General features: G+C 34.1%; 2 protein-coding genes and 1 long non-coding RNA gene across 3 annotated transcripts in view; 1 reads left to right on the top strand and 2 right to left on the bottom strand.

Annotated features, from left to right (window-relative positions):
* LOC141459544 (FYVE, RhoGEF and PH domain-containing protein 6-like) overlaps positions 1 to 2,001 on the bottom strand; it is a 56,433-nt gene extending 54,432 nt beyond the window's left edge. The window contains exon 1 of the mRNA XM_074138755.1: positions 1,871 to 2,001. The gene's annotated coding sequence lies outside the window, so the exon portion shown is untranslated. The remainder of the gene's footprint in view (positions 1 to 1,870) is intronic.
* An 11-nt stretch (positions 2,002 to 2,012) lies between these two features.
* LOC141459551 (ankyrin repeat family A protein 2) lies at positions 2,013 to 9,493 on the top strand. The gene is made up of 5 exons (XM_074138768.1): positions 2,013 to 2,387; positions 3,196 to 3,325; positions 6,305 to 6,528; positions 7,048 to 7,195; positions 8,885 to 9,493. The coding sequence occupies exons 1-5, from the start codon at positions 2,013 to 2,015 to the stop codon at positions 8,941 to 8,943; spliced, it is 936 nt and encodes a 311-aa protein (XP_073994869.1). The 3' UTR covers positions 8,944 to 9,493.
* Positions 9,494 to 10,640: 1,147 nt separating this feature from the next.
* On the bottom strand, positions 10,641 to 24,511 carry LOC141459557 (uncharacterized). Its single transcript, XR_012461509.1, has 2 exons — positions 24,216 to 24,511; positions 10,641 to 11,932 (listed from the first exon to the last, which is right to left on the bottom strand). It is a non-coding gene; the product is annotated as an uncharacterized lncRNA (long non-coding RNA).
* Between the last annotated feature and the right edge of the window lie 1,810 nt (positions 24,512 to 26,321).

Below are 26,321 nucleotides of genomic sequence, written 5' to 3'. Positions count from 1 at the left end.
CTCCACAACCGCGTACGACGACCTAGGTTCAGTAAACTAAGAATATATCCGACAATGCCCGAGGAGGCAGTGGAATAAGTTGTCCAGGTGTCCTGTGATCAATGAATAAACTTTTGTTGGCAGAATCTCCCCATTCGTCTCTAATTTTATCGTACATGCCAAATCGACATAATGAGCTACACAAACGCTACCTTAAAGATTGCAATAGCCACAGCAAACATACAGAGCTGTCAGTCTGAATTGTATGAAGGCCACTAACCAAGACATTTCATACATTACGAGTCAAAATCTGTGCAGGAGTTCTACCCAACAAGCCTCGGACATTTACAAAATAGGAATCTTTTTATAACCTATTAACTTCTGCTTAAGAATCTTCCCTTTTTAAAGATAAAAAATAAAATATTTTATAATATATGTATTTTCGGGCGGAATTCACGTCCAACTACCATTTACTGGACTGAGGCTGACTAGCGAACGTACTTTAAACATATATTTCTCATATTAGCCATTAAATAAAATTCAAAGCCTAGTCCAGGAATCGAACCCAGTACAACACTACATCACAACTTTATGGGCTAGCCCCTAGCTGCTTGGCTAACTTAACTTCTAAGTTCTTCCTTAAACTGCATGAATTCGTAACATTAGCCCCTATTAGAGAATATTTCTGTACCTCGGAAGGAAAAGGCACCATGTCACAAAAAGTAAATTTTACAGGGGAGCCAAATAAAGATATTTTTCCAAATTCATTTTTTGTTCCACTTTTCCGGTTATACTCTTTCCTGTACTTCTCACCGTAATTATTACATTAGGTACGGCCACTTTAACTCCCATATTTTAAAATATTTTACTTTCATCTCCATTGTGAAAAAATTTATGTCCATGTAGTGCCTTTTACCCTTAAGCAATGAAGTATCATAGTGCTTTTTAAAAATACATAAATCGCTTAATAGTAAACATAGGAAATAGTGCTTTACACCTGTAGAAAGAGCAACAAAAAATTTGTAAAATGATGCCAAAATCTGAAAATCGAAAAAAATGGACATGGTGCCTTTTCCCTCCGAGGTACAGATTTATGGATTAGGATTTCATGGTACAGTGTATAGGTTTCATTAAATTTTAATCAACATCAATAAAGTGTTTGACAAGAAGGACTCAGGCTTAATGAACCTATCTTCATGTTTTTTTTAAAGTAAAATTTTAAATGGAGGCCATCGGCTCTTTTGGAAGTAAATAAGTGAGGTAAGAAATTCATACTGATTAGCATTGTTCCGGATGGGGCACTCTAATTTTTAATCCTATATTATCTAGTTTAGCGCAAATTTAGTGGGACGGGTGTTGGTCTAGAGGTCAAGAGTTGGCTTTGTAAGTGGGAGATGCCCAGTTCGAAGCCCGCGTTTGACCACTTGTCATTTGTAAGAAAAAATTGTTTTAGTAAAGTATGAGCTTCCGCCCCTGACCACGATACCTAATTGGTAGTTAGACGTTAAGCCTCGCCTGAAAAAATAGGCGATTATTTTATCTCTGCAAGTTTAGTATGACAAAATGAAGAAAATACTCCTTTTAAAAAGTAGTTGTACCAAAAATATTCCTAAGATAGCGTCAAAGGCATGATCTAGATATGTAGGTATGAAGGGTGTTTTTAAATTATAGATAATATTTTCTTAAATATCTTATTATTGTATATTATATACTTAATTTTACCAGACTTGTGAAGTGCTATATTTTTTTATTACTTATATAAACAGATATTTATATTTGTGTTGTTTATCCTCATCATTCACTTTCATAAATGTATTTTGTGTAAATATGTTCCTTGTAGTTTAGCTGTAAAATTTTAATACCTAGATTATTAATAAACTTTGTATATTACCTGTAATTAGGCAACCGTTAAATAAAATGAAGGGCTCATGTCGAGTTGGCCACAGTGATTGCAAGTTCATACTGTATATTTTGAAAACAGAACCTTCAGTTATGTTCTGTTCATACAATAAGCCCGAGAAGTGGAACAGTGAATGGCAATGGATGAATTCAGTGTTAAAGGCAATGTTTACGTGAGTGAAGCCAATCTGGGTATTGTTACGGACATTAAAATAGAAAGTGAAGATTCAATTCTTAATCAAAGAGGCCCTACAAAAATTGAAGATTTGAATACTATAAAAAATGTATTCACTAATGTTGACATTATGAATAGTGATGTAGTTAAATTCAAATTTAGTACGATGTTAAATGTAAATGAGCTTAACACAGAGAGTAATTTCAGTATTACTAATGCTAATAGTAAAGCAGAGACGAGCACGTTAGTGAATGCACTTAATAGAACTACCTTGAGTTGGCCTTCAGGTACTTGGGAAAATGGTCCGAGACGTTCAGCTTTTCTGCCTTACAAGGTAAGTTTGTTTTGATGAGGAATCTAACAAAGGGTACATAAAAGAAATTATATTTACATTAAATTTGACTGTTGCGAGTGTTTCTGTAGTATTATGTACTCTTAATGATCTATTAAATCGATTAAATAAATTATTAAATGATTAATCTGTTAAATAATTTATCTGAGTGAGGTGCTAAGTAAGGGTAGAGTGACGTGTTGGGAAGGGATTTATTGGACCAAATTACAAAGACAGTTCGTCGAATTCTGGCCTTTACTTCCTTTAACTTAAAGAAATTTATTCTAAATTGGACCAGCGTAACACAGCTTTGCCCAATATCTATCAGGTTTGTTCCACCAAGATTAAGGCTCGATCACAATTTTAGTTATATTATTAAAAACTTGTAGAAGTTGATGACGTTTTTCATCCAACAACCATTGTAGAATGTAAAACCAAGAAATGGTATTGGCTAAATGCCCAACTGCCAGTAAAAATGTTAAGCGATGGACAATTAAATGGGCTACATTTTCTACATTAAATAAAATATTCATAAACAAGCAGTGCAGCTTTAAAGAATTTATTTCTTTTATACAACTTATTAGTCTGAGGGGATTCAGCGCAATATCCATAGACTTTCTTCTGTTGAAAACTAATCAGATGACCGTTTCAGACTGTCAAATGCGATATCTGTAGCTATGGGAAAGCTCCTGCATGCTTGTAGAGCTTTTGTTAATTGAATTAAAGAGTTGTGAACCCCTGACTGCCTATGGTGTATATTTGCTGCCATCTTTGGATAAATGATTAAATAATATGTTGATTTTAATTATAGCCAGCCACTGTGTTGACAAATCTACAGCGTGGCAACATCCAAGCCAAGACTCATCACCTGGACGTGACCCAGTTTACCTGGCACATGAAAGCAGGGCGAGGTGACTTACGTTTAGAAGACGTCATGACTGGTATATTGCAGCAGTACTTATTATTTATATTTTTTATTTTAATGAAAACAACTTAAAAATTATCTGTGGCTGGGGTTTCAAAAGAAAACTGTGATTAATGAATTCATTTTTGTTTATTTACGTCAAGTTGTTTAGCAATATGTGAAGAACTGTTTTTTATCGTCACTAAGGCTGTACCCCCCAAAAACGACGCTTATTTGGAGAGCCTAATTTTTTTCGATTAAGAGGAATTGGCATTTAAAAAAGATTTAACGGTGCATTCAAACTCACTCTTCACAGACTTCCCGCATTCGAACAATGAATAATATATACTTGACATTAAATTCAGTTTTAACGTCAAGAGTGGTTGTAATTACGTGATTACTTAATTAAAAAAAGAGTGTGCCTTTTACAAATAATTTATTAAATTAATTCCTGATACTGCAGAGAATGTATCGAGGATATTAATGCACAATAGACAAAAGTAAAATAGATTGCATATTAAAAAAGAAACAATTTTACGCACCTTCGAGGCCAAAAAATAAATAAGTACACATAAACTATAATTACGTAATTTACATTTTATATTAACCAAATACTGAACGTTAACTTAGCACGTCTTTCTCAATTCTATAGACAGTGATTAATCCCGGGCAGAATAACTGGGCGAGGAAGAAAGAACGAATTATCACTCCGATAGTTAATTTGAGAGTACTCATTGTAGTTGATAAGCTGGCACGCCGTGTGAACAGGTCTATCGACTGGTAATGCGGTGATTACTTGATTTTTTTCCATTTGTTAGACCTTGCACATAGCCTGTATTAGTAACATATGCCGCAAACAAAGAAAGTATTCTTCAAATTTTCATTTTTGTTTGCCATTCTTTCTTATTGGTCAGATTGCTCCATACCAGACTTATTTCCCTCTTTATAGCTGCAGCCCGCATACATCTCTTTCTCTCTTACTGCTCTCGTCCTTCTCTTGCTCTTCTCATCCACCATTACCTCACTTTGCAGCCGCATTATTTATGGAGGCATTATATAGATTGTTTATATACCTAGAAATAATTTCTCTTATAAATGTTACATGAATTTGACGTTACGTTACAATACTTCGTTCATGCGCATTTGAAAAATAGCCTAAAGGCTCACAATCGTGATATCCAGCTACTGGCCCTTATATTTTCTCTTCCTAGGAGCTTCTTACAGCTCACTGTCCGGTGACGGCCAGTGTCGTCTATAACGAGAGAACACTTCCCAGAGGTCGACAGTGCATTGAAAAAAGCTCTGGGCGTCAATGAATTCAGAAGTTAACGCGCCTTTAAATAATAATAATAATAATAGTAGAATAGAAAGCTTTATTTACAAGTTTTATCAAAAGAAAATACATAGTAAAGTAAAAACAAAAAATATTGATAGGAATGGTAGTTCATTGTACAACAGTTAAGAAAAAATAACACTAAGATCCACAAAAGTGAACAAAGTAAAATATAATTTTGTAGTAGAGAGTATATACATACATATATGTATTATATTTTCATTTTTCACTGTACAAATTAGTACAAACTAAGAATTATATTCAGTTATCAAGAAAATCCTAGTTTTTCTCACGAACTTTTTGCGTTGCAAAAAAATTACATTTATAAAGGAGAATAGGTCCTTCATTCACAATGAAGAGCGTGATAAAGAAAATTTGGTAATTTTAAGTTCGATGTGAAAAGAGGAAAAATTGTCAAAATTTGGAGTTTTTTGACGTTCATCCCTTTTACAATTGCCGTACTAGACAGTTTTATAATAGATGTATATTTGATTTGAAAATTCGGGCTCAGAATGGATCAATGCGGTGAAACTGAATGAATGCGCCTCTTCGAGACTACCCAGACGTGTTTTACCATTCTTGGGGATATATTGGACAATTTAGAAAAAAAACCTTTGAAGCATCACATTTAGAAAACGCCATGTTCGTTTTCTTTTAATAGATTTTAATAGAAATGTGTGGCATCTAAAAATTTTTCCCAACGTTGCATTCGAATATGCGCGAGTTTTTATATTCCTATTTTTCGTGCAGTTTTTGACGATCAACCCTCATACAACTGTCCAACCGGACAGTTTTAATTATATAGGTGTCACACTTGTCAAAGGTAAAAATATCCTTTTTTTTAAAAAACCCCACCATCAATTTTGTATATAAAAGCAACACACGCTATACTAAATATTTGACGATTCCATTTCAGTGTTTCCGATTGCATTGTTAGTTTGAATGTTCATAGATTTTAATGTGCAACAAATAGCCTGAATCCACTGGCTTCAACGTTAACTGCTTCCTGCACGTCATGTCAAAATGACGCGTTTGCGAAAATACTACTGTATTCGTAAGTGCCTACGTACTACTCATGGAATGCGAGTGGAAAATCATTTGAACGACGCAAACGAGGAAAGCGAGTCGAAGAACAATCTGGCAATACTTAAAGAAAAAATGATAGGCAGACTGAACACCGTGCATCCCAATGAAGATGAATGCTTCTTTCTTCGCGAATAGGCGATTTCAATTAAAGAGATTGCAATTTCCAATTTGATAGGCGTTTGCAATCACCATCAACAAAACTCAAGGCCAATGTTTAGAATTGTGCGGTTTAGATCTAGACCTGGATTGCTTCTCACATGGACAATTATATGTTGCTTGTTCTAGAGTCAGAAAAACAGTCTATATCTGCATAGACAATGGAACAACAAAAAATATTGTATACCCACAAGCACGGTGAAATTAAACATATTAGAAACGTGTGCTTTCTCTTTTCTTTCTTTTCCATTTAACCAGACAGACACAGCAACGCGTGGCCGGGAATAGCTAGTAATTAATGAATTATATAAGAACTAATATTATTTTAACCTGGAGAAATCCGGCTTATTTTTCGTGCATAATGCTTTCGTTATTTCTTCTTTTCTTTTTTATCTCTTTGTTAAACTTATTACCACCTTATTTACATTGATGGTCTTGCAGTGGCAGACATTAACGAGAGAGATGAACACGGCATGACTGGCCTGATGTGGAGTTCCGCCTACGGACAGACGAACACGGTACAGTGCTTGCTGGACAGAGGTTCTAATCCAATGGTGTACGCTAATGGCCGGCAAACGGCTTTGCATATGGCCGCCTATGGGGGACATCATGAAATTATTAGGCTCTTATTGGCTTACGGTGCTGATGTAAATGGGGTTGATGAGGTAAGCTATTTAACGTTCCTAAAATGTATGCAGTTGTAACAGATTTTTTCACACAAATCCAGTCCGTCTTCAGTGTTATATTTCAGGTCGTCCCAGCCTAGTAAGGCCAGTGAAAAACGAAAGGAAGTTTCTCCTTACTTAAAAAAAAAAAAAAATATTTTCCTCACTTATATTTCTCCTTATGTACATCATTGCACTTACATATTGCCCGCAGGGAATTCCAGCAGCAAACTTTGCTTCTAAGGGTTCGCAGAGAAATCGGAGCAGTTTCTCGTTACGTTTGTTTGTAAATTGCATAAAATCATACTGTGGCAACTTTTGAGGCTTGTTTAAGCTAATAGTTCTCCCAAGAACCCTCCCACAAATAATTACTTTGTGGAAAACGATTCAGTAACGTCGCAAGATCTTGATCACATAGGGTTATGGCACTAAATAATAATGAATTTCGTTTGATTTTAATTGGTTTTGACATTTCATTCAGCACAATCTAAGCTTTAAACGTTTTCTTGTGCTTTTCAGCAAGGCAACACACCTCTTATGTACGCAGTCTGTGAAGACCATGCTCATGCAGTGTACGAACTGTTGCTGAACGATGCAGATCCTTGTATTAGAAATAACAATAATATTGAAGCATTTAAACTAGCGGTTCAACGCAATTGCAATCAAGGTAAAGAATTATACATGTACAACCCTTAAACTAGACTTTGCAATTATACTTAACCCTATTTTATCTAGGTGTAAGGAAAAGAAAAGGGGGTTGTTTTTCTGTCAAGCGTACTTTTAATTGTTTACCAACAGTTAGCTACATTTTGTTGTTGGTATAAGTTTTATAAGCCTGCGTGTAATGTGCAAACTAATTGTAAAGAAATCTCTGAAAAATTTCCATCAAAATCTATTTAATAAAGTGGCGCTTTCAATAACCAAATTTCTCAGTTACACTGAATTGGCTCTTTAGAGAGAAAGGTTAATCTCCTTATCCAAAAGTGTTCTTAAATAAATCCTCCTGAGATAATAATTGAATATTCATGCATGCATGTGTGTGTGTGTGTGTGTGAGAGAGAGAGAGGGGTGAGGATTTCTCACCTATTGTGTGTCTGGTAGGGAATGACTTGAAAGAGTTAAAGTGAGCTTTAAGAAGCTCCTAGGAAGAGAAAATCTAAGGACCAGCTGCTGGATTCGAACCCGGAATCTTCGCGTTGGAATCCAATAGACGCTAACCACGCAGTTAATCTAATGTAATATTCTTCAAAACATGAGTGTTTTTTGTTTCATCAAATGAATGATTACTTTAGATTGGATTTATTTCAGGCAATCCGAACAAACAAAAACAATAGATTAGATCATTCCAACCAATTTACCTGTTATCTGAAGGGAAAGATTTGAAAATAAAAGCCTGCTATGTGAGGGGTAGAACTATAAGCTGTGTTGAGTACAGATTGTATGGTTACAACTATACGAATTTACTCACCACAGCTTACATACAAAACGAGTACTCTTTAAAATGATGTATGCGCTACGGAAGCCGAGTGGTTAGAGGCGTTACCTGCAAAGCTATGTATTGTGGTTACTGGGTTCGATTTCCGATCTAGGCCTTGGACTTTATACAATGGTTAATATAAGAAATTTATAGTAAAGTATGTTTGCTAATCGCCTCCGTCCGCGACACCTAATCGGTAGTTGGACGTAAAGCTCACCTGAAAAAGTAGGCATTACTTTACTTGTTAGTCTTTCAATGAAGGCGTCGCAAAGGCTACCCACATCATGTCCACCATTGAAAGATTTGCATTTTGAGCTTCTCCTTAATTCAACCCAGATCTGGCATCTCTTCACCAACTCTTCCCCTCAATGGCCTAACGTATTGTATTGTATTGATGCATCCAGCGGAGACAGTTGACGTAACAAAGTCAAGCTGATTATCCTAAGAAATTGAGTAGATTTTTATAGGTATGAATATGAATGTCTTCCTGGTTCTACCTTTCCAAATTCAATTTGCTTAATAAAGCAAGCAAAAGTTAAATCTATATTGCACTTTTATTCTTATTAATTAAGGAAATAAAAAGAGGATAAATAATCTTAAATAAAAATTATATAGATATACCCTTAATTATTAAACGTTTTAAATTCAATTTCGTGTCTCGAGCCGCAACGCTGCCTGCGTGTTGCACTGGCAAGGTGTTACCACTGTATTCTGACGAAAAGATCGAAACTCTTGTGTTGTAAGCAAATTCGTCAGAAAACGCATCCACTGTAGCCGTAGAATTTCAGAGACAAAAGATCTCTTAGGAGATCTTGTAGTTCACTTGAAGTAGTATAAGTATATGACTGCACTAATTCTGTATTGAATGTAATGTTGCAGCGAAGATTGTGTTGGAGACCCACATGATGCACGTGCTGAGTTCTGGTACAAATTCTTAAAGGAAATATTTGGGTTGCAAGGAAATATTTGACCATGAACTGCTGAGCATCTTTGCATGGACCCTGCATCTGAATTCTCAACTGTTCTTGAATGCCTTAGCATTCAAGTTTGATATTGTGCAAGTCTACGTCGAATGCTCTGCAAATGATAAACCGCACTTGGTTTATTAACCTAGAATCAGCCTGTGAGTGATGTAGTAATTTCAGCAATATTTGTCACAGGCTGTTTGCTGGGCACAAAACTTTAGCTGTTTAGGATACAAACCTGACAGCTGCCATACAATGTTCCTGGACTGTATGAGACTACACCTCAGTCCTTAGGAGCAGTTCGATTGCAGAAATCAAAAGGCGATGTCCGCAGAAGCTCTGTTTTGTTTAATTTTTTATCATTGTAGAGTTTAAAATATAGGAATATATTTCAGTCATATTTAGTTATGATTAAATTATTGTATTTATCCAATATGATTTTTAAAAATATGGTAAAAAAGACCATATGTTTCTGGAATTATTATAATTTATACAAATGTACATTAAATAGTTCTAAACGTGATGGTAATATTTGTTTTCTAATTAAAGTATTGATGACAAGGCAAATCAAAAAGCCAAAACCAAGTAGAAGAAAAGACCTGAAAGAGCAGGAGGAATCGGACGGTATTGGATTTGCAGAAAAAAAATGGAAAGATTTTCTTTTGAGTTTAGACCAATATTTAGACCATTATGAGAGTATGCGAAGTGAAGGGCCTTGGAGGTATACTATGGCTCTTAGTGATAATATGACTTTTTGTTGGTCCGTGAATTAATGAAATTAGGAAAAAACTATTACTAGTTTATGCGTGAGCAGAGAGCCTAGAAATTGTACAAAATTTGTTCAAAGTTCTTCTAAAAGCTTTTTACAATACGGAAAAAAACAATATGGTTTTCCTTGAATAACTTTGTTAATATTGCAGCACTAACGCCAAAATTTTGCAATTGGCGACACTAAACGATTGATGAACACCAAATTTGAAAAAGTCAAAGAAAAAAGGAACATGACTTCAAGTTACGTTCCCCTTTTTTAAAAATAAATTACTTGAGACACAAACGCTGAAATTTTGAAAAACGGAGGTGGGCACTCCAACTTGACGCACATATCTCTTGTCCCATTATAAAACAATTCTTGTAACACCTGGTTTCATTATCAGTGAAGTACAAACAATGCACAAACATTTAACTTACAGGGGCAAGAAGACGAAACAAAACACAGTTCATAGATCACATTTTGGCTGACTTTTCCAGCATTAAAAAGAAGGATTTAAAATTCAGATATGCGAACCAATTTCCACTCTAATACAAAGAAACAGGCTTACGAGCGACACTAAGGTCAGTGTTAGTTTTCAAGAATAGGATAACTTCAAGAAGTAAATAATTGAGTGTAACGTCGTGGGTTGCTATTATTCTTAGAGTTTCAGCCAGGAGCTAAGTGCATCTATTTGGAGCAGAAGCTTGGCAATAGGGTTTGAATAAATGGAGTAATGGTTCTTTGAGAAATATGAACATAGTTTTCTGGCTGAGAACACTGCATACTGCTGCATGGTAAAGGAACAGCAGGAACATAATAAAGCGTTAAAAATATTTAACAAGCCATTGTAGGGACCTAAATTTCCGAAAGTTCAATATGCACAAGAGAGGGCAGGAAAGATACAAAAGTACACTCCAAATTATATTTTAAAATGCTGAATATCTGTAACAAAGCTTTATTTACAAACTTAAGATACAATATGAGATTACAGTACGTCGCGTTATTACAACTTATCAAGTGATTTTCTTCTAACAGTGCCTTACTCAAATAAATAGATCTAGCAAAGCTACCTCGTCGTCTAGTCTTGAAATTTGCTATTGTCTTAGGTAGGTTGTAAAAAAACTACCTTTGTACGGAGACTAGAGATTCATTGTTGCAGAATTCAAAACAACAAAATCACTAGTCTTCCACACAATAGGAGTTTTTAAAATGGCTGCCCTGCCTTCATATTGAAATCATTGTATTAGCAAGAGTATTGAATGAAGCCGCTCCATCTAACTGTCAAATTATGATGACACCGGTCAATCTGTAAACAAAATATAGTTCAAATTAGAATCTTGAAAACTTTTATTCTACATAATTTTATTTCAACAAAATTCAAAACTAAAACTATTTGCATGCACTGTACATCCGCCTCTTAGCTGAGCATTGTTCGAAACTATCACTCTTTATCATTTATTTTCCTCTTTCTATGTTTATTAAAATGTACGAAATTAAAACTAGTTACTTAGTTGTTTTAATAACCTCTGATTTTCACGCGATTTAAACTGAAAATAAAACATTCGCCAACAAATTTCATTTCTACATGATTGCTCGAGCTTACTAATACTTACAATAAAAAACTGCCACTTAGTTCACCACAGTTTTAAACCGTTACTAATGCCAATAGTTCAACGGAGTTTAAAACTAGGTGTCGGTTTAATTAAGTTCTATCAACTGTTATTAGTTTGATTGATTATACGTAATATTTATAAATTAAATATGGCCCCAGCTCACTAAAAGCTTTACATATTGATACATGATTGATTAAAAGTGATTGTATTGCTGTAACTGTACAGTTCAATACTATCTCAGTTCTACTGCACAGTTCACAAATTGGCTAAAATTATTACACCACACAATCCAAAACTAGCGATTAGTGAATTACAGGTAGTGTCTGACTCAGAGAATAATAATTTAATTCATTAATATATCAGATAATTTCTATTAATTTGCACAGTTAAAAAACTGTCTTATTTGCTTTCAGTGCATAATTCAAAATATAGAGGTGCTGAAACTGAACGTAGTTGTGTACGTACCCATGATTCTTCAAATTTTTCTATCCTAAAATCACATTAGGTGTTGATTCGCTGGTGAACCAACTGCCATTTACTGGATTTCCAATGCCCTAAATGTGAGACACTCAAGTTTCCATAAATCAAAGCGCCCAATCTGAAACCAAACGCAGACCAGCTGAAACTGGGTTGCGCTTAGAAGGCGCACTGGTTACAAATTGATACACTATAAGCATTTTCTTTCTTGAAAAAATGTTTTAAATAAAAAGTTAGTTTTTCGTATATATTAGTGACTACATAAAGGAAAATTGAGACTGGATGGGAAACCCTCAAACTTGTTTCCTACCGGAAACCCAAAAGAAAAGCACAACAGGTCTCTTAAAGGGGATGATAAACTAGAGCTCAATGCAACCAAGATCAGAAAGATCAAAATCAGCTTCTCATATTCTATTCGACTTCTTTGCAATTACTAGGTTGCGGAGTAGATCTTCAGCATTCAGGAATCAGAGCAGATCATATCGCTGAAATAACTGCTGGGTATAAACATGAACTCTCGAGAAATGCCAAACTCACCATTTACAAGACCCTTATCAAACCAGACCTACTATATGGCTGAGAAACAAGGGCGCTAACCTCAGCGGATGAAAGTACGCTGAACTGCTGGGAGAGAAAGGTATTGAGAAGGATTTATGGCCCGGTGGTGGAGAATGGTACTTATAAATGTAGGAAAAATGCTGAGCTGAGGGAGCTTTTTAAGGAGGCGAACATTGTAAAGAGCATTAAGCTGGGAAGACTACGCTGGTTGGGGCACCTCCACAGAATGGGCCAAGGTAGAGCACCTCGCATCGCCTATGAAGGGCATCCCGGAGGCAGAAGGCCTAGAGGGAGGCCAAGACTGAGATGGTTGAACAAGGAGGAGGAGGACCTCTCCAAGTTAAATGCGGGAGGATGGAGAAGGAAAGCGAGTGATAGAACGGCTTGGAGTGAATTGTTGAAGGAGGCCAAGGCCCTACAAGGGCTGTAGAGCCATGGAGTAAGTAAGTATAAACATGAACCTCGAAAAGAAGAAAAGCTTTATATTTCAGTTCTGTTTTGGGACGGTACAATAAGGCTCTATGGGTCCAGCGCCTTCGGGAATAGGACCTGCTTGCCCCAAGTTCTTCTCTAAATCTAATTCTTCCACCTAAAACAAAATTGTTTTTACAGCCTTTGGAATGGTTTATAAATTAATTTTGTAAAGTCCTTGCATATGATTTCTTTGAGAGATCCAAGAAGGGTTGAAGAGGCACAGAGAATGGGGTAATGTTGCTTCCCGTCAGTGCATACAGAGCTCTCCTGGAAAAGAAACACTTACAAGAATTAAGCATGTAAGCTAAATTGAGTCAGCTAGCACGAGTGATGTGCTTGTTGACAAAGCTAGAGATGATCGTTTCTTTGGAGATTTTAAAAATAGCCTACTTTGGGTTTCTTCAGAGCATGCACCTACTGCCTTTACTTTTGGGAGCGACTCCTGATTTTCAAGTTGCAAAAAAAAAACACTTTCACATTAAAATGACTTTCTCGTACAGCTGTAAAGTTTCTAACCTCTACGTTTTCTTTAATATCCGAATTTTAAACAATTTTAATTGTTGCTATTGGTAATTACTCTAAGATATCACTTTAGATTATAGGTCAGCCTCCACTTACTTATTACTTCTCCTTTTCAAATGGAAACGAATTTTTCTAAAAAAATTATTCAAATAAAAGTTACAAGAGTATGCGTGCAATTAGTACTTTAAAAAAAACATAAAAATCACGTTCGGAAAATCTCAAAAAAGTGTAAAGTCCTTTGCAGTAGTGAAATGGTTCCTCCGGTAGTGAAATTTACTTTAAAACAGAAATTTTAGCAGCACCTTTCACCTTCCTTAACAGTACGTAAAAGTATCTATACTCAAAGGACACTTTATGGAAAACCATCCATGAAAACGTTTCTTGATTTTTCCAGGAAAAATGTTCCAAATAAATAGATCCAAATGATTATTGAGTGTACATAGTTTACAGAAATCATAGGAGTTATTTTCGATAAAATTTATAAAGATTATAAATTCTTTGCATGTGTAACAGAAATGTAAATCCATATTCCATCATTAAAAAAATAAAACCGCTAAAGAAATCAAAATCAATTAATTTATGAAATATCATGCAATAATCCAGAAAATCTCAAAATGAGAGAGAGAGATTTTAGCGGTTAACTTACTGTCAGGTCCCCAAGGGGTTACCCTAATGGAATATAAATTTGAGCGTCCTGCGACTTTTTGTTTTTGAGCTACAGCGATCAGATACACTCACGCGCTGACTGTTTTCAACATGCTGCTATTTCGAACTTAGCTTGACGGATGACTCGGTAGATTAGTGTTGTTTGCAAGTTAAAATAGTTTGTATACAATGTTTTGTTTTTATTCACCCGATTATATTTCCATTATATTCCGATTCTCAATCGTTTTCGAAATGTGAACTTCAAGACTTGACAAGTATAAAGATGATATAGGTGCTATTGACAATTTATTTACACTAATCGACGGAACTTTATAAGATGATGATAACATTAGGCCTATTATTATAAGAAAAAGTTGTATATTGAGAGTTTAAAATTAAACAATGCCATAACTTTCAAAATTTGAAATCATCTCTGTTACTTTTGAGCAAGAAGCTCTAATTTGTCACTTACTATTCACTCTTTTTACATTAATTTCAAAGATGCATAGATGCATCTTTATAGTTCAAAACTGTTGAACATGTATTAAAATCAGAGTTGAAAGTAGGTAAAAGACTTTTATGTTAATTCCATTTATTTTTTTAGTTTTATATATATAAATAAAATATTTTATATATATAAAATTCGATTCTCAACTGATTTGTTCAAGAAAGCGGTAAATTCATAATTTTTTAATGTTTCACGACTTTCTTTTTCATAATACGGGACCTGTTACCTTCTAGGAGCCTTTTCTCGCGCTTACCCAAATGAGGGACCAGCAACTATTTTTCTAGGCTAGCTTAACCTGAACATTATGAAAAGACGATCATTAGATCTGTTGAAACGGATAGTTGTGAAAGCTGTAGCTGTCATTACTGTAGTACTGACAAAGGAAATTTGAGCAACCAACATAAGGGAAAGGAAGGTACTCTGAATAAATGGACCATTCTGTGAAAATTGACAATGAATGATCATTAGAAAAGAACATGATATTAAAAAAAAAAAAAAAAAAATGATCCGGATAGGATGGGAGAGGTACGTCAAAAGAATGCAGGCCTAAAAAGATGCGTCCAAAAAATGTGTCAGTAAATCGACGATTGGAGGTAACTTTCAGGCAACTACATAGGTTTCAGACAGTAGAGGAGTTACGCAGAGAAATGGAACTAACAGCAAATATAATAGATCAGACCAAGGTCTTTAAAATTTTAGGACTTTTGTAATGTGTTCCATTAATATTATCACTGTTAAATGCAGGCATTGGATACTGACATAAATGTACTTTCTTTACTCAGCGTTTACGTTACTAATTTCTTATACCAACACATCCTTCTTTTCATAGGGGAGGGACTTAAAGGCACCAGGAAGCAGTTAACGATAGCCAGCTTTTCTTTGGCTCAGGCGGAATAATCCTCCCTAGAGGATATTAGGAAGAGGGGCGTTAGGCACATGGGGGTTTTCACTAAGCTGGCTTCCCGCTCCCCTGAGATTGTCCTAGACGTCCTAGAGGCTTACCATTGTTAGAGAGGTATATAACTCACTATAAATCACGTAACGAGTGCCATTTAGGAAGGGCAATACAAGAGAGAGAGTGGCGAAAGTCGCCATAGGTGTTGTTATTTCTAACTGCAGATTCGTCCCTCTTCTCTCGGAGAGCCTGGATAGTTAGCAGGAGGTGTTGGAAAAGATTTTCTCTACCAACAATCTTCCTCAATTATTTTGAGATTCTTCTTCAGAATATTTAGAAAGGGCCTTGGAGCAAAGGAATGAGTTGGCTTAGAGAAGCCTAACTCCAATAGTGGCAGCGCTCTTCCTGGAGCTTTCCTTAAAAAACCTGAGTAAGTTTTATCATTATCTTGAGTCAAGAAATCGTGAGGTGCTCAAGGATCTAGCTCGGCACTCTCATTATCAGAGTAAGTGACTGAGCGAAGAAGCTATTATGATATTTTTAATGAGAAGGACCAACATGCTGGCTAAATAAAATATTCAAGTGCAGCAGCCTTTTGAGTAGATTGATATAGCCTTTTAGACCTTCACACTGCAAAATGTAAGTGTCTAACGATGTCTTCAAGAGTATAAGCGTAGAACAGAGAATTATCGAGAGTAAATGTTGGGCAGCGTTTGACTCAGTCTCTGCTAGGTTGTGAGAGCGAGATGCAAGGGTCGTCATTTCAGACCCAAACCACATAAGATGTCGAATGGAAGAAATCGCTAATGAAATGGAGAGTAGGATAAAAATAAATATTTTCAAGTTGTATGGTGAACAATGATGACTTTTCTTAAATGTTAATTAGAGAACTTTCAAGGATCAGTAAAAAAAGTTGGTTTTTATAAGTTTATATCTTACTGAATTTTTGACCTTGTTTCCTAAAGTTATACAACTTAGCTGGGAACATTATCATTACTTTTTAACTGGGTTAATATGTTCTTTAAACAAATTAAAATTCTAATAACTCAAGTCTTTCGTTCTCATAAGTAATTTAGAGATTCTAAGCCAACATTGAGAAACGGTAGTTCGCGGTCTAAGGTACCAGAAAAATTCGTTTGATTCTGTGATAGATGTTGAATCCTCTGAACAATGGTATGGCAAATCAGCTCTGCAAGTAAGCAAATTAATAGAAAAATGCTTTTAACTTCGAGGAAATTATAAATCCAACATGATTTTTTCAGTTTGCAAAACCAGATTCCTAGCCTCTAATGTGACCTGCTACACAACACATGTGCAGCTTTGCTTTTGAAATAACTGGATTTGGAAAGAAGAAATGCAAGATTTTTTATCTAGCATAAAATACAATTACTTAGTCAGGTACAACTCAGTTCACCAGATTATCATTAGTACCAGAATATAATTTCGAGAGAATCACATCTGCAGTAGAACTATTTGCTTTTAAACCTTAGAAATACTATCGGAATTGAATCGAACAGCTCGTCAAATGGGTCATCTGTAGAACCTAAAGGGCTGTATTTTCGCATTATAATCGTTGCTACCATTTTTAAAAAAGTTTCAATAATGAGCAGACAATTTATAACTCAATCCATTGTTTCACTCACCTATTTTTTGTTGACACAATTCACTTTTGTGAAGAATTTCACACAAAAAAATCACCACACTATTGTAATGTTATTCAAAAAAGAAAAGAAATTAGAATGAATTATTTGATTTACCGAAAATGAACAAAACATGGGGTCACACATGACCAACAAAGCACACACAGTGGTCAAATGAAACTCTCAGATACACACCAATATATTGATTTTTACTGAACAGTCTTAACAATGTCGTCCCTTGCTACTGTTTCAGCTTCTCTTAAATCCATTTTTTTTTCTTACTTCCAATTAAAAATGTTAAAATGAAATTTCAATAATATATCAATTCAGAATTTTGACTCAAAACATTTTTTTAAGCATAACTAATAAATTCAGAATAAAACATTATTGCAATTTACTTCTGTTAGTCGTTGCAGAGGTACACCTCCATGATGTGTCCGAACTTTGAAACTCGCCCCCAATTAGTAGTGAACCAATCAATTCGAGCACAGTGTTGCCTAGACTACGTAAACGATAAAATTCCCGTGGCTAAACTTCATGCCCCGACCTGATCAAAGAAAAAAAGATATACTGAAGACAACTTACTCTTACTGCAGTAATAGAAAGGTGTAGGATATAATTAATCTAAAATTAAAAGATGATTATCTGGTTTGAACCCACACACGACTTTCTCTTTTTCATTTTTTCTCTTTACATTTTTCTTTAAACTTCGCATTTTTTTTTAAAATGTTGGCTTCAGGTTTGCTAGAATAACACGGTTCGCCTAGAACGATTTTAAATGAAAAGTTCACCAACATGAAAAAATTTTCTTTCTCCTCATTATTTGGGTCAAAACTAACCAAAATCCACTGAAAACCAAATCGATTTACGTTGCAGATTTTTTGTTTTTAATTTTTCAGGTCAAAAAACGGCATTTTTGCATTGTTAAGCCTAATAAATGGAAAAACAATAGTTTTTTGCAAAACCAATGCATGCATTTTGAAGCTGAGGGAATTTCCGACAGATTGATGTATTTTATAAATGATAAAAATGAAATTTCGACATTCAAAATCAATAAAAAAGACATTTTTGAGCAAAATAAGGCAAAAACAAGGGTTTCTCGCATTTCAAAGCTTACTTAACAAATAATTCATCGTTTTTTTGTGGAAGGGAATGGGACTTATTAAAAATGAGAAAAATTCCTGCAAAATACAATATTTATACACTGGAAAAAGTGAAATCTTCCTTCCCAAGGAACTGTTCCAAAATGAATTTGATTGGTGAAAACTATTGAAACTTGTAAGCTTTTATAAAAATAGTAAATGTGTTTTTAAATCACTGAAGTGATATTCGAGAAAAACGCACAAATGTGAAAACTCTTCGAGTAATTCCGGCCACGCTTTTTTTTCCCTTCAAACACATTCTTATTTAATTCTTATTATAAGACATGAATCAATTCATTACATTTAAATTACTCTTTAGATAGAATAAAAAAATTTAATTTTTGCAAATTGCTAGATAAGGAGGGAGCAGTTTAGCGGAAAAGATTATAAAGAGGTCAGAGAGAAACTCAAAAATCAAATCTCGCATAAGGAAATTCGTTTCATTTGAAAACAAAAAACATTATAACGCTTTCTCAAGATGTTTTTAATTTTTAAAAATTTGTTTTTGTCCATTACTCTCATAAAATACGAAGAATTTCAAATAAAATATAATATACAAACACAAATGATCTAGAATGCAGGTGGAATCAGTCGTCGTTGCCATGGCAATGGAACCGTTTAACTACTCCGGTTCCAGCTCCAGCATTTTCTATTGGCTAGATTCAGTGAACGAAAAAATGGAACGAGTCCGGTTTCAAAAGGATTTAAATCACTCCGGATTTAACTCCACCAATTCCAGTGGATTTAACCAATGAAATTGCTGGTGTTGGGCCGGAGTCGTTAAACGGTTCCATTATCATGGTAACGACGACTGACTCCACCTGCACTCTAGATCATTCTGTGTTTGTATATTATATTTTATTTGGAATTCTTCGTATTTTATAAGAGTAATGGACAAAAACAAATTTTTAAAAATTAAAAACATCTTGAGAAAGCGTTATAATGTTTTTTGTTTTCAAATGAAACGAATATTTAACTAAAACCTATTTCCAATCGACGAATGTTTGTGAAATAGGTGATAGAGTGGGAGGGATACAGCAGTAAGTAAACCAGTTAGGTAATACTATTTTTTAGCTCAGTATTACTTTGATCGTCTTAATAACATGTACACGATTTAACTTTCGCCAATAAAGATAAGAGAAAGAGCGTCCAACCGCTAAGTTAAAGATTAAGCACACAACATTTTATTTATGTAAAATAAAATATATTAAATACTCGTAATAAGTAAAGTAACTACAGCATTGCTTTTTAATTAATGAGATGGGTGTGCCTGGTGTTTCTTTGCAAGGTTCGCTATATTGGGTACGAAATTATTTTTCCTTCGACTCCCTGTCTTAGATCGACCCCTACTTTTGTTTAGAAATTAACAAAATAATAAAATGAATATTATTTTAGAATTGATATTCTAAAAAAACCTTGGAACTTATTTTATCCTTCAAGCATCAGTATTTAAGCTCGCCAGGTTTTGTATTTTGGTGTGGATTCCTCTTACAAGTTGGAATGTGTCAGTGAACTTCTACATAGTAGCCTCAAGTCAGTTTTATTTTAGTGTAAACGACTACAGTATTAATTATTTTCATTTTAATTTGCCTCAATTTTTTGGGGCGGGGCGGAATCACTTTTTTTAAAAATAGGGATTTGAATCAACTCGTTCCACCATCGGACTCGTTCCAGTTTATGACATTAGCGCCCAGAATCTTTTTCGGTAAACGGCCGGCCTTCGGACTTAGTAGTCATTACAAATAATACTGTATATCACCAAAAAGTGAACTGTAAGTGGCTCCTAGGGTAAAAAAAACATCAGACTCTGAAGTCCACTGGGATGATTATCTTATATGTACATTCAGTCCATTTTCAAAGAACACTGTTACACTTTCAGAGGATGTTTAATTCTCAAACATGTGTCCTTCTCTTAAAACAGAAGCTGCTTTAATGGTGATATTATTCCTATGATTGGTGTACAAAGGAACAGTGCCGTCAAGTTGCCTAGGCAACTCTCGGTGTGTAATAGAATTTCCGCCCAGAATATTGAATTTTCCAATCCTCCCACACATGGTGACGTCATAATTTTTGGAAAATTTGTAAAACTCTGAATAGAAAGCTTCTAGCTATAAAGAAAAAAGTACGCTTAAAAAAACAAAATCACTTTAAAGGAGGCCAACCCTTTTTAAAAACTATTTTTCTGAATATCTCAAAGGGAGGATATTGAAATTCTGAAATTAACCCAAGAAATACATGTTTTGAGATCGCCAGAGAACGAAAAGAAAAGTCTTTCATACATGATTCTGTAGGTAGTGGGCATTATGCTATATGTGGATCATAACTCTAAAGCGGAAAATCATAGAAATTTAAATTTTGATATTAGGTGTAAATAGAACAAATATGCTCAACTTTTGAACTTTTGATAAAAATCGGGCTCAACTTCAAACATATACTGCACACATTTAATTTTATCACTTTTATTTGTGAGATTTTTTTTTTGTCTTAAGTTTTTTGTTTTTAAAGTTTAGGTTTTATTTTTGAGTGGCCGCGTTTACTCGGTATTACAAATGTTGAAAAACGGGTTTTTCAATTTTCTGCGATATTCTTGAAAATCTGTCTGAACGATTTCTTTAAATTGGGTGTACTAATCATTCTTTAAAGGATCAGCTTTGCTTAAGAGGGTTAGAAAGACAAACTCTTGCCTACCAGACGAAATTACTTACTTTATAAACAATTTTTCCAGAATTCACTTTCTCTTATTTCTTAATAAGAGAAAGTGATTATGCCAGCAGTGCTGATTTCAGATAATAAGCCCTTGTTGAGGGCTCGTTGAATACCTAGCATTGGGCGGGAACATCCAGCAGCAAAGACCTAGCGGCTTCACTGGTGGCCCTTGGAGAAGTAATTAATTTGGGACACAAAATCTAGCTTCTGCTGATCACTGCAAACGCTATACCTCCTGGTGGTTCCAAGTGGATCTAATCCCTAGCAAAAAAAGTCGGGTTTTTCCTGTTAGAACTAGAAGAGACCGGCACAATAACCCTTTTGAAGAGCAGAGCTCCTGTGCGTCAAGATGACGACGAAGCACCTCTCATGTCTTGTTAGTTGCAAGCTATTGCTATATTGTAGAATGAACTTTTCGGCAACCTGGTAACTGAGGAGATTCGATCGCAAAAACGACTGGTAAGTTAGTCCCTGGACCTCATGAAGAGAAGTATCTTTGAGAACAAAATAATAAACGGAACTCACTTAGTCAAATTTCTCATTAAACTTCAAATGTTTATAAAAGGTAATTGATTTTAAGATTCCTCAATTAGAACTTGTTTTGAGGAATCATAACATCTCATCTCCCTTATAAATCAATGTGTTGGTTGATAATTAACAGCGTTGGGTCACTTACCAAGAAATTTATTGCTAACTTCAACGTTACTCAGCTGATGGTTCTCCAATATATTAAAATGGCGTTTTAGAGGAGTGGTATAATGTCATTCCTCCCACAGCACCTCTCTAAACCGACTTTTCCAATATAATTATCTCAAATTAAAGTAATAGGCCTACCTATATGAACTTAGTTTATATAACCTGATTTCTATACAGCTTACTACTAACTTTATTTTCATTTTGTTATATTAAGAATAGGTGTTTAAATAGAGTTTTTATCTAATTGCCCAATAGAAATACTTTAATGTGCACTTTGCAATACCAGCTCAATCATTCAGTCAATACCTACATGCCTAGGACAAAGAAAATAACAAAAACAAAAGAAATAGACACACATAATCTAACCTAAATACTTAACTCGTAATCACAACTCAAACAAGCAGGCAGTGATCACTAACCAACAATGTAGTCACCTAATTGTAACCACAACAGAGGAGTATGATCTCCACAAGTAGTACCCATAACTGCATATTTTATTTAAATATATTACAGGAATATTAATTCTGAATATTGCTCAGGTATACAACCGTACTTCATACTGAAACAGCACTTTAGAAAAAAAAAGAGGCTTATTTATGGGGAAAAAGTAGTAAAAACTAAACAAAATTTATGCTACTCAGGGTTTGGGATTCTATTTACGCAGGTGATGAGGCCGTAAAATGCTTAAATAGTAGAGGAATTAGCACCACCTTTCCTCCGAAAAGTGTCCTAAGAGTCTTGTTCTGGAAAAAGTTGAAAAAATAGATCTACAAATATGCTTTGGACTAACAAAATTTAAACAAAAATGGAGGCGTTTAAAAAATAAAAATAAACTAAAACTTAATACACACTCCAGAAAGGGGCACTTCCGTTAGGCTGAGTTTATCTAAAAGTTTATATGATCGGATCTCATGTTGGCACAAAAATCTGAAATCTACAAGATTACAAAACTTCCTCTTAGGAGAGGAAAGAAAAGGTTAAAATCTGGTACGTGTAAACAAAGGGCTGTTGATGAATAAAAAAAATATTATTTTTGGATATAAGTTCAATTAAAATAGATCTTCGTGTTGAACGGATTTGCAGGAAAGGTAATAGGAAATAATCTAAGATGCATACTTCCAGTCGGTTATTTTCTTAAAACTTGAATTTTTAGCGACTTAATTAGTTCTTAGTCATATATACGAGAATAATACATAGTCATATATATAGGTGGTAATTCAGTATAATTCATTATGACATTAGAGGGATGCCTACTTACTCCACTTCCATAAAACTGAAACCTGATTCCATGGTGACGGTCTTCTAAACACATATTTCTGATAAAAAATTCAGTATAGAGAAAATTGAACCCTGTTTTAAAATACTTTCTATTACTAGAAATAAAAATAGAAATCAATTCCTGGAAAAAGTTTCGAATAAAAGAAATGAACATCTTGGTGGGTAGATAGATATTAATTAGGTTTACAACATTTTTAAGAAACTAAAATTGGAGAAAATCACATCAACAAAGAGGCAAAAGTGCAGACGCTTCAGTACTTTTTATATTTTTAGTTTTTACTACAGAATTTTGCGATTTTTTTGTTTTTGAGGTATTTTCTTCGCAAACACACATAAATTGACCATCATCCTGGCTGGCCTTAAATGTCACTTGAGTATCTAAAGAAAAGTAGCTGGCAAACCGAATGGCTGCACTGCATAAAATAGTTATTTCGCACTATAGTTAGAGACCAAGCGATCTTGTAAGCGGGACTTTTACATAATTCAAGCCTTACGAGGAGATGGGATGAATAGAGCCTACCTACACAGACTTCGAGTCACTGTAACCGTCAATCACCTAACGCTAGACCGTCATATCATCCTTGACTGCACCCTATATCAGCGCCAGAAAGAGCACCTGATACAATTCTGTGTATTTGCATGAAATGATTTCAGCTGCTGTGCAAAAATTTCTGTTTTTAAACTTATTGGGATTAACCAATTTGATTAAAACTTATTGGCTTTGAGGGACACATAAATACACCGAGAATTCGACATTCAAGCCCGTGACCAAACTAACGGACAACTTCTTCCTCACCCTTTACACACTTCATTACCCACTTTGGTGAGCCTACATCCTCAAGAAGATTGAAACCAAGGCTGTATCAATACTTACGAAGAACTCTAATTGGAATATGTGTGTATCAATAGGTGTAAAGCTCTTAGTAAGCTAGTCCATATTTAATTTGGAAATAAAATATATAAATTTTGTAGCTTTTGTTTATAGATTTTTGTTAGTATAAGTTACAGTTATGTTAGCTGCATTATATTAACTTTCTACGTTACAAAAATAGCAATCAGTTTTTATTGTCTTAAAAGTTAGAATAGTTCTAAAGTACGTACAATAATTATGAAATATGTATAAATAAACTTGTTATGTAGTTACCCTCGCAAGGGAAAAACAAACACATAGATGTGCCGCCTGTGACTTTATTCGTGAAACCAGTACACATATCCAAGAGAAAACTTAGTAAAACCAAATGAAAACTTAAATCCTTAATTTGACACGATTGCATTACTTCCACTCACTAAGAATAAGAATACCTAAATAAATCAGAAAGCATAAATTAAATTGTACGTACCTCTTAATTGTTGTTTAAATTGTAAGGGATTCGTCTGTGGCGATGATTAAAACAAAAAAAAAATTGGGAAGAAGTGATTTTGAATTTGAAATAACTATGAAGAAATGATAAAAAAAATGGATGTTTCCAGTTCGAAGCGTGCAATTGAAATGGTATCTGCTCGAAATCTATCCAAGCTTTTATAAGTTAAAATCATATTTTAGACCAACTCTTTTACCTTGTAATTCATTCGTTATAAATACACAAACACGAACAAACACAGGACAAGTACTTTTTATAGGAGTATGGGCGTGTGCATGTCCCCACCACTACAAAATACTCACACATATACACACAAGAACATTCTACGGGCATTAATTACACGACTAGAGTTTTTGTGTGCGAATGACAAACAAAAATGTCTCTATGGTAACTGGTTGTTTTGGTAACCAAAACAACTTCAAAACATTGTCGTTACTACAAACCGCGTTGGCTTCTGTCTGGCCGGGGTGGTTGCGTTAAGGGGATGTAAACACTCACACGACTTTTCCTTTCTACAATTCTGTAATTTAAAACATTTTTAAAAAACTAAGAATTGATGCTAAATATTAATTGACTTTACTAATATAAAGAATTATTGTTGTAAAACTGTGCTTATAAGAGAAGCGTCAAATGGTCAACGCCCCTAGAATCCCCTTAATAGAACTTCGGCTAATGAAAAAAAAGTCTGGTGTGAAACTCAGACGATATTCTTTTGCTACAAATTACGTGATTCAATTTTCTTGAAACTGGGAACCTGTATTTAAAAGAATAGTCAATATTAATTTCATTAAGTTCATTTCTTCTCGGTAATATAATGGAACTGTTGGAAAAAAAGCTTGAAGCCTCAGCATTCCAAGAACTAAGCTGAAGAAAATCTCCTTAACAAAAACTTACTTATTGGGAAGTTTAGTATAAGGATTGGTTAAACGACAAATAGTACACAAATCAGCAAGCATTTCATCCATACTTTCAATTACTCTTATTTCAAACTAATTACTCTTATTGGGGTTCTTCAACTTAATGAACTTTAACCCACTTTGAACAGTTTTCGTGAATCTTTATAGAAGATATTGAAAACACAAAAATACAATGTACTTTTGGAAATACATATTATAGCAATTGCTATCACATTTCATTTCATTTTTTTTTTAGAATTTATTGGATTTCACAGATCCTTATGCTGCCAGAAGTAAATCGTCATTTTATTTTAATACTATTCCAAATTATCATTTCGATTTATCTTTATTATGCTCTTTTATATATTCGAAATAATCATCACATACAGATGCACATTAATATGAAATAAAAAATTATAGAGTTGGTCCATTACTGAATTCGTCTCACAAAAGAATACGAGAGCACTAATCACACAGAGTTAATAGCAAAATAAATACAACTTGTAATAACGAATCATTTAAATTATAAAGCATTCTCTTTAATCGAACTTATAAAGAAGTTTTATAATCAAATAATTAGTAAAATACTTTAATAATAATTACTTTTCGTAAAAATTTGTATATGTATATGTATTTGTCTATTTAATATTACATATACTACATATCACTGTGATGAGAATATGTATGTAGATATATGTACAGATAGATAGATATACAACTTACATTTTATTCATACTATAGCTCCGTAATTTCAGCCACCTTCGATAAATCTTGTTTGATTTTAATTTGTTTATAAGTTTATCTAAATTTTCTTTAACTGATTTCTCTAATACTATTGAGGCTTCGAAGTATTTAACTTCGGCTTTAAACAATGTTTTCATGAATAAAAAATCAGATAAAATTTAATTTTACAAATTGTATAATAATTCATATAATTTTTAAGCACATTTGCAGCAATTAATTCATAATAATTTTTAAATATCTATTAGATGTTACACACTCGTATGGTGGCCATTTTCAAGTACATATAATGAATGTATAGTGTTGAAATATTAATAAAATTTACTTTCCCGTTTCATAAGTAGTCAAAAGTTAAATTTTAACCCACCTCAAAATTAATCTTATTGTTTATTTTTATTATGCTTTATTCTGAATAATCATCACACTCACATGCACATTGAAATAGAGA

This window comes from Rhodnius prolixus, unplaced genomic scaffold, assembly GCF_049639745.1.
Source record: "Rhodnius prolixus isolate KJV_2025 unplaced genomic scaffold, Rpr scaffold_11, whole genome shotgun sequence".
Classification (NCBI taxonomy): domain Eukaryota; kingdom Metazoa; phylum Arthropoda; class Insecta; order Hemiptera; family Reduviidae; genus Rhodnius; species Rhodnius prolixus.
Note: the sequence above shows the minus strand (reverse complement) of the source record. Positions and strands in the feature narration are given on the sequence as shown.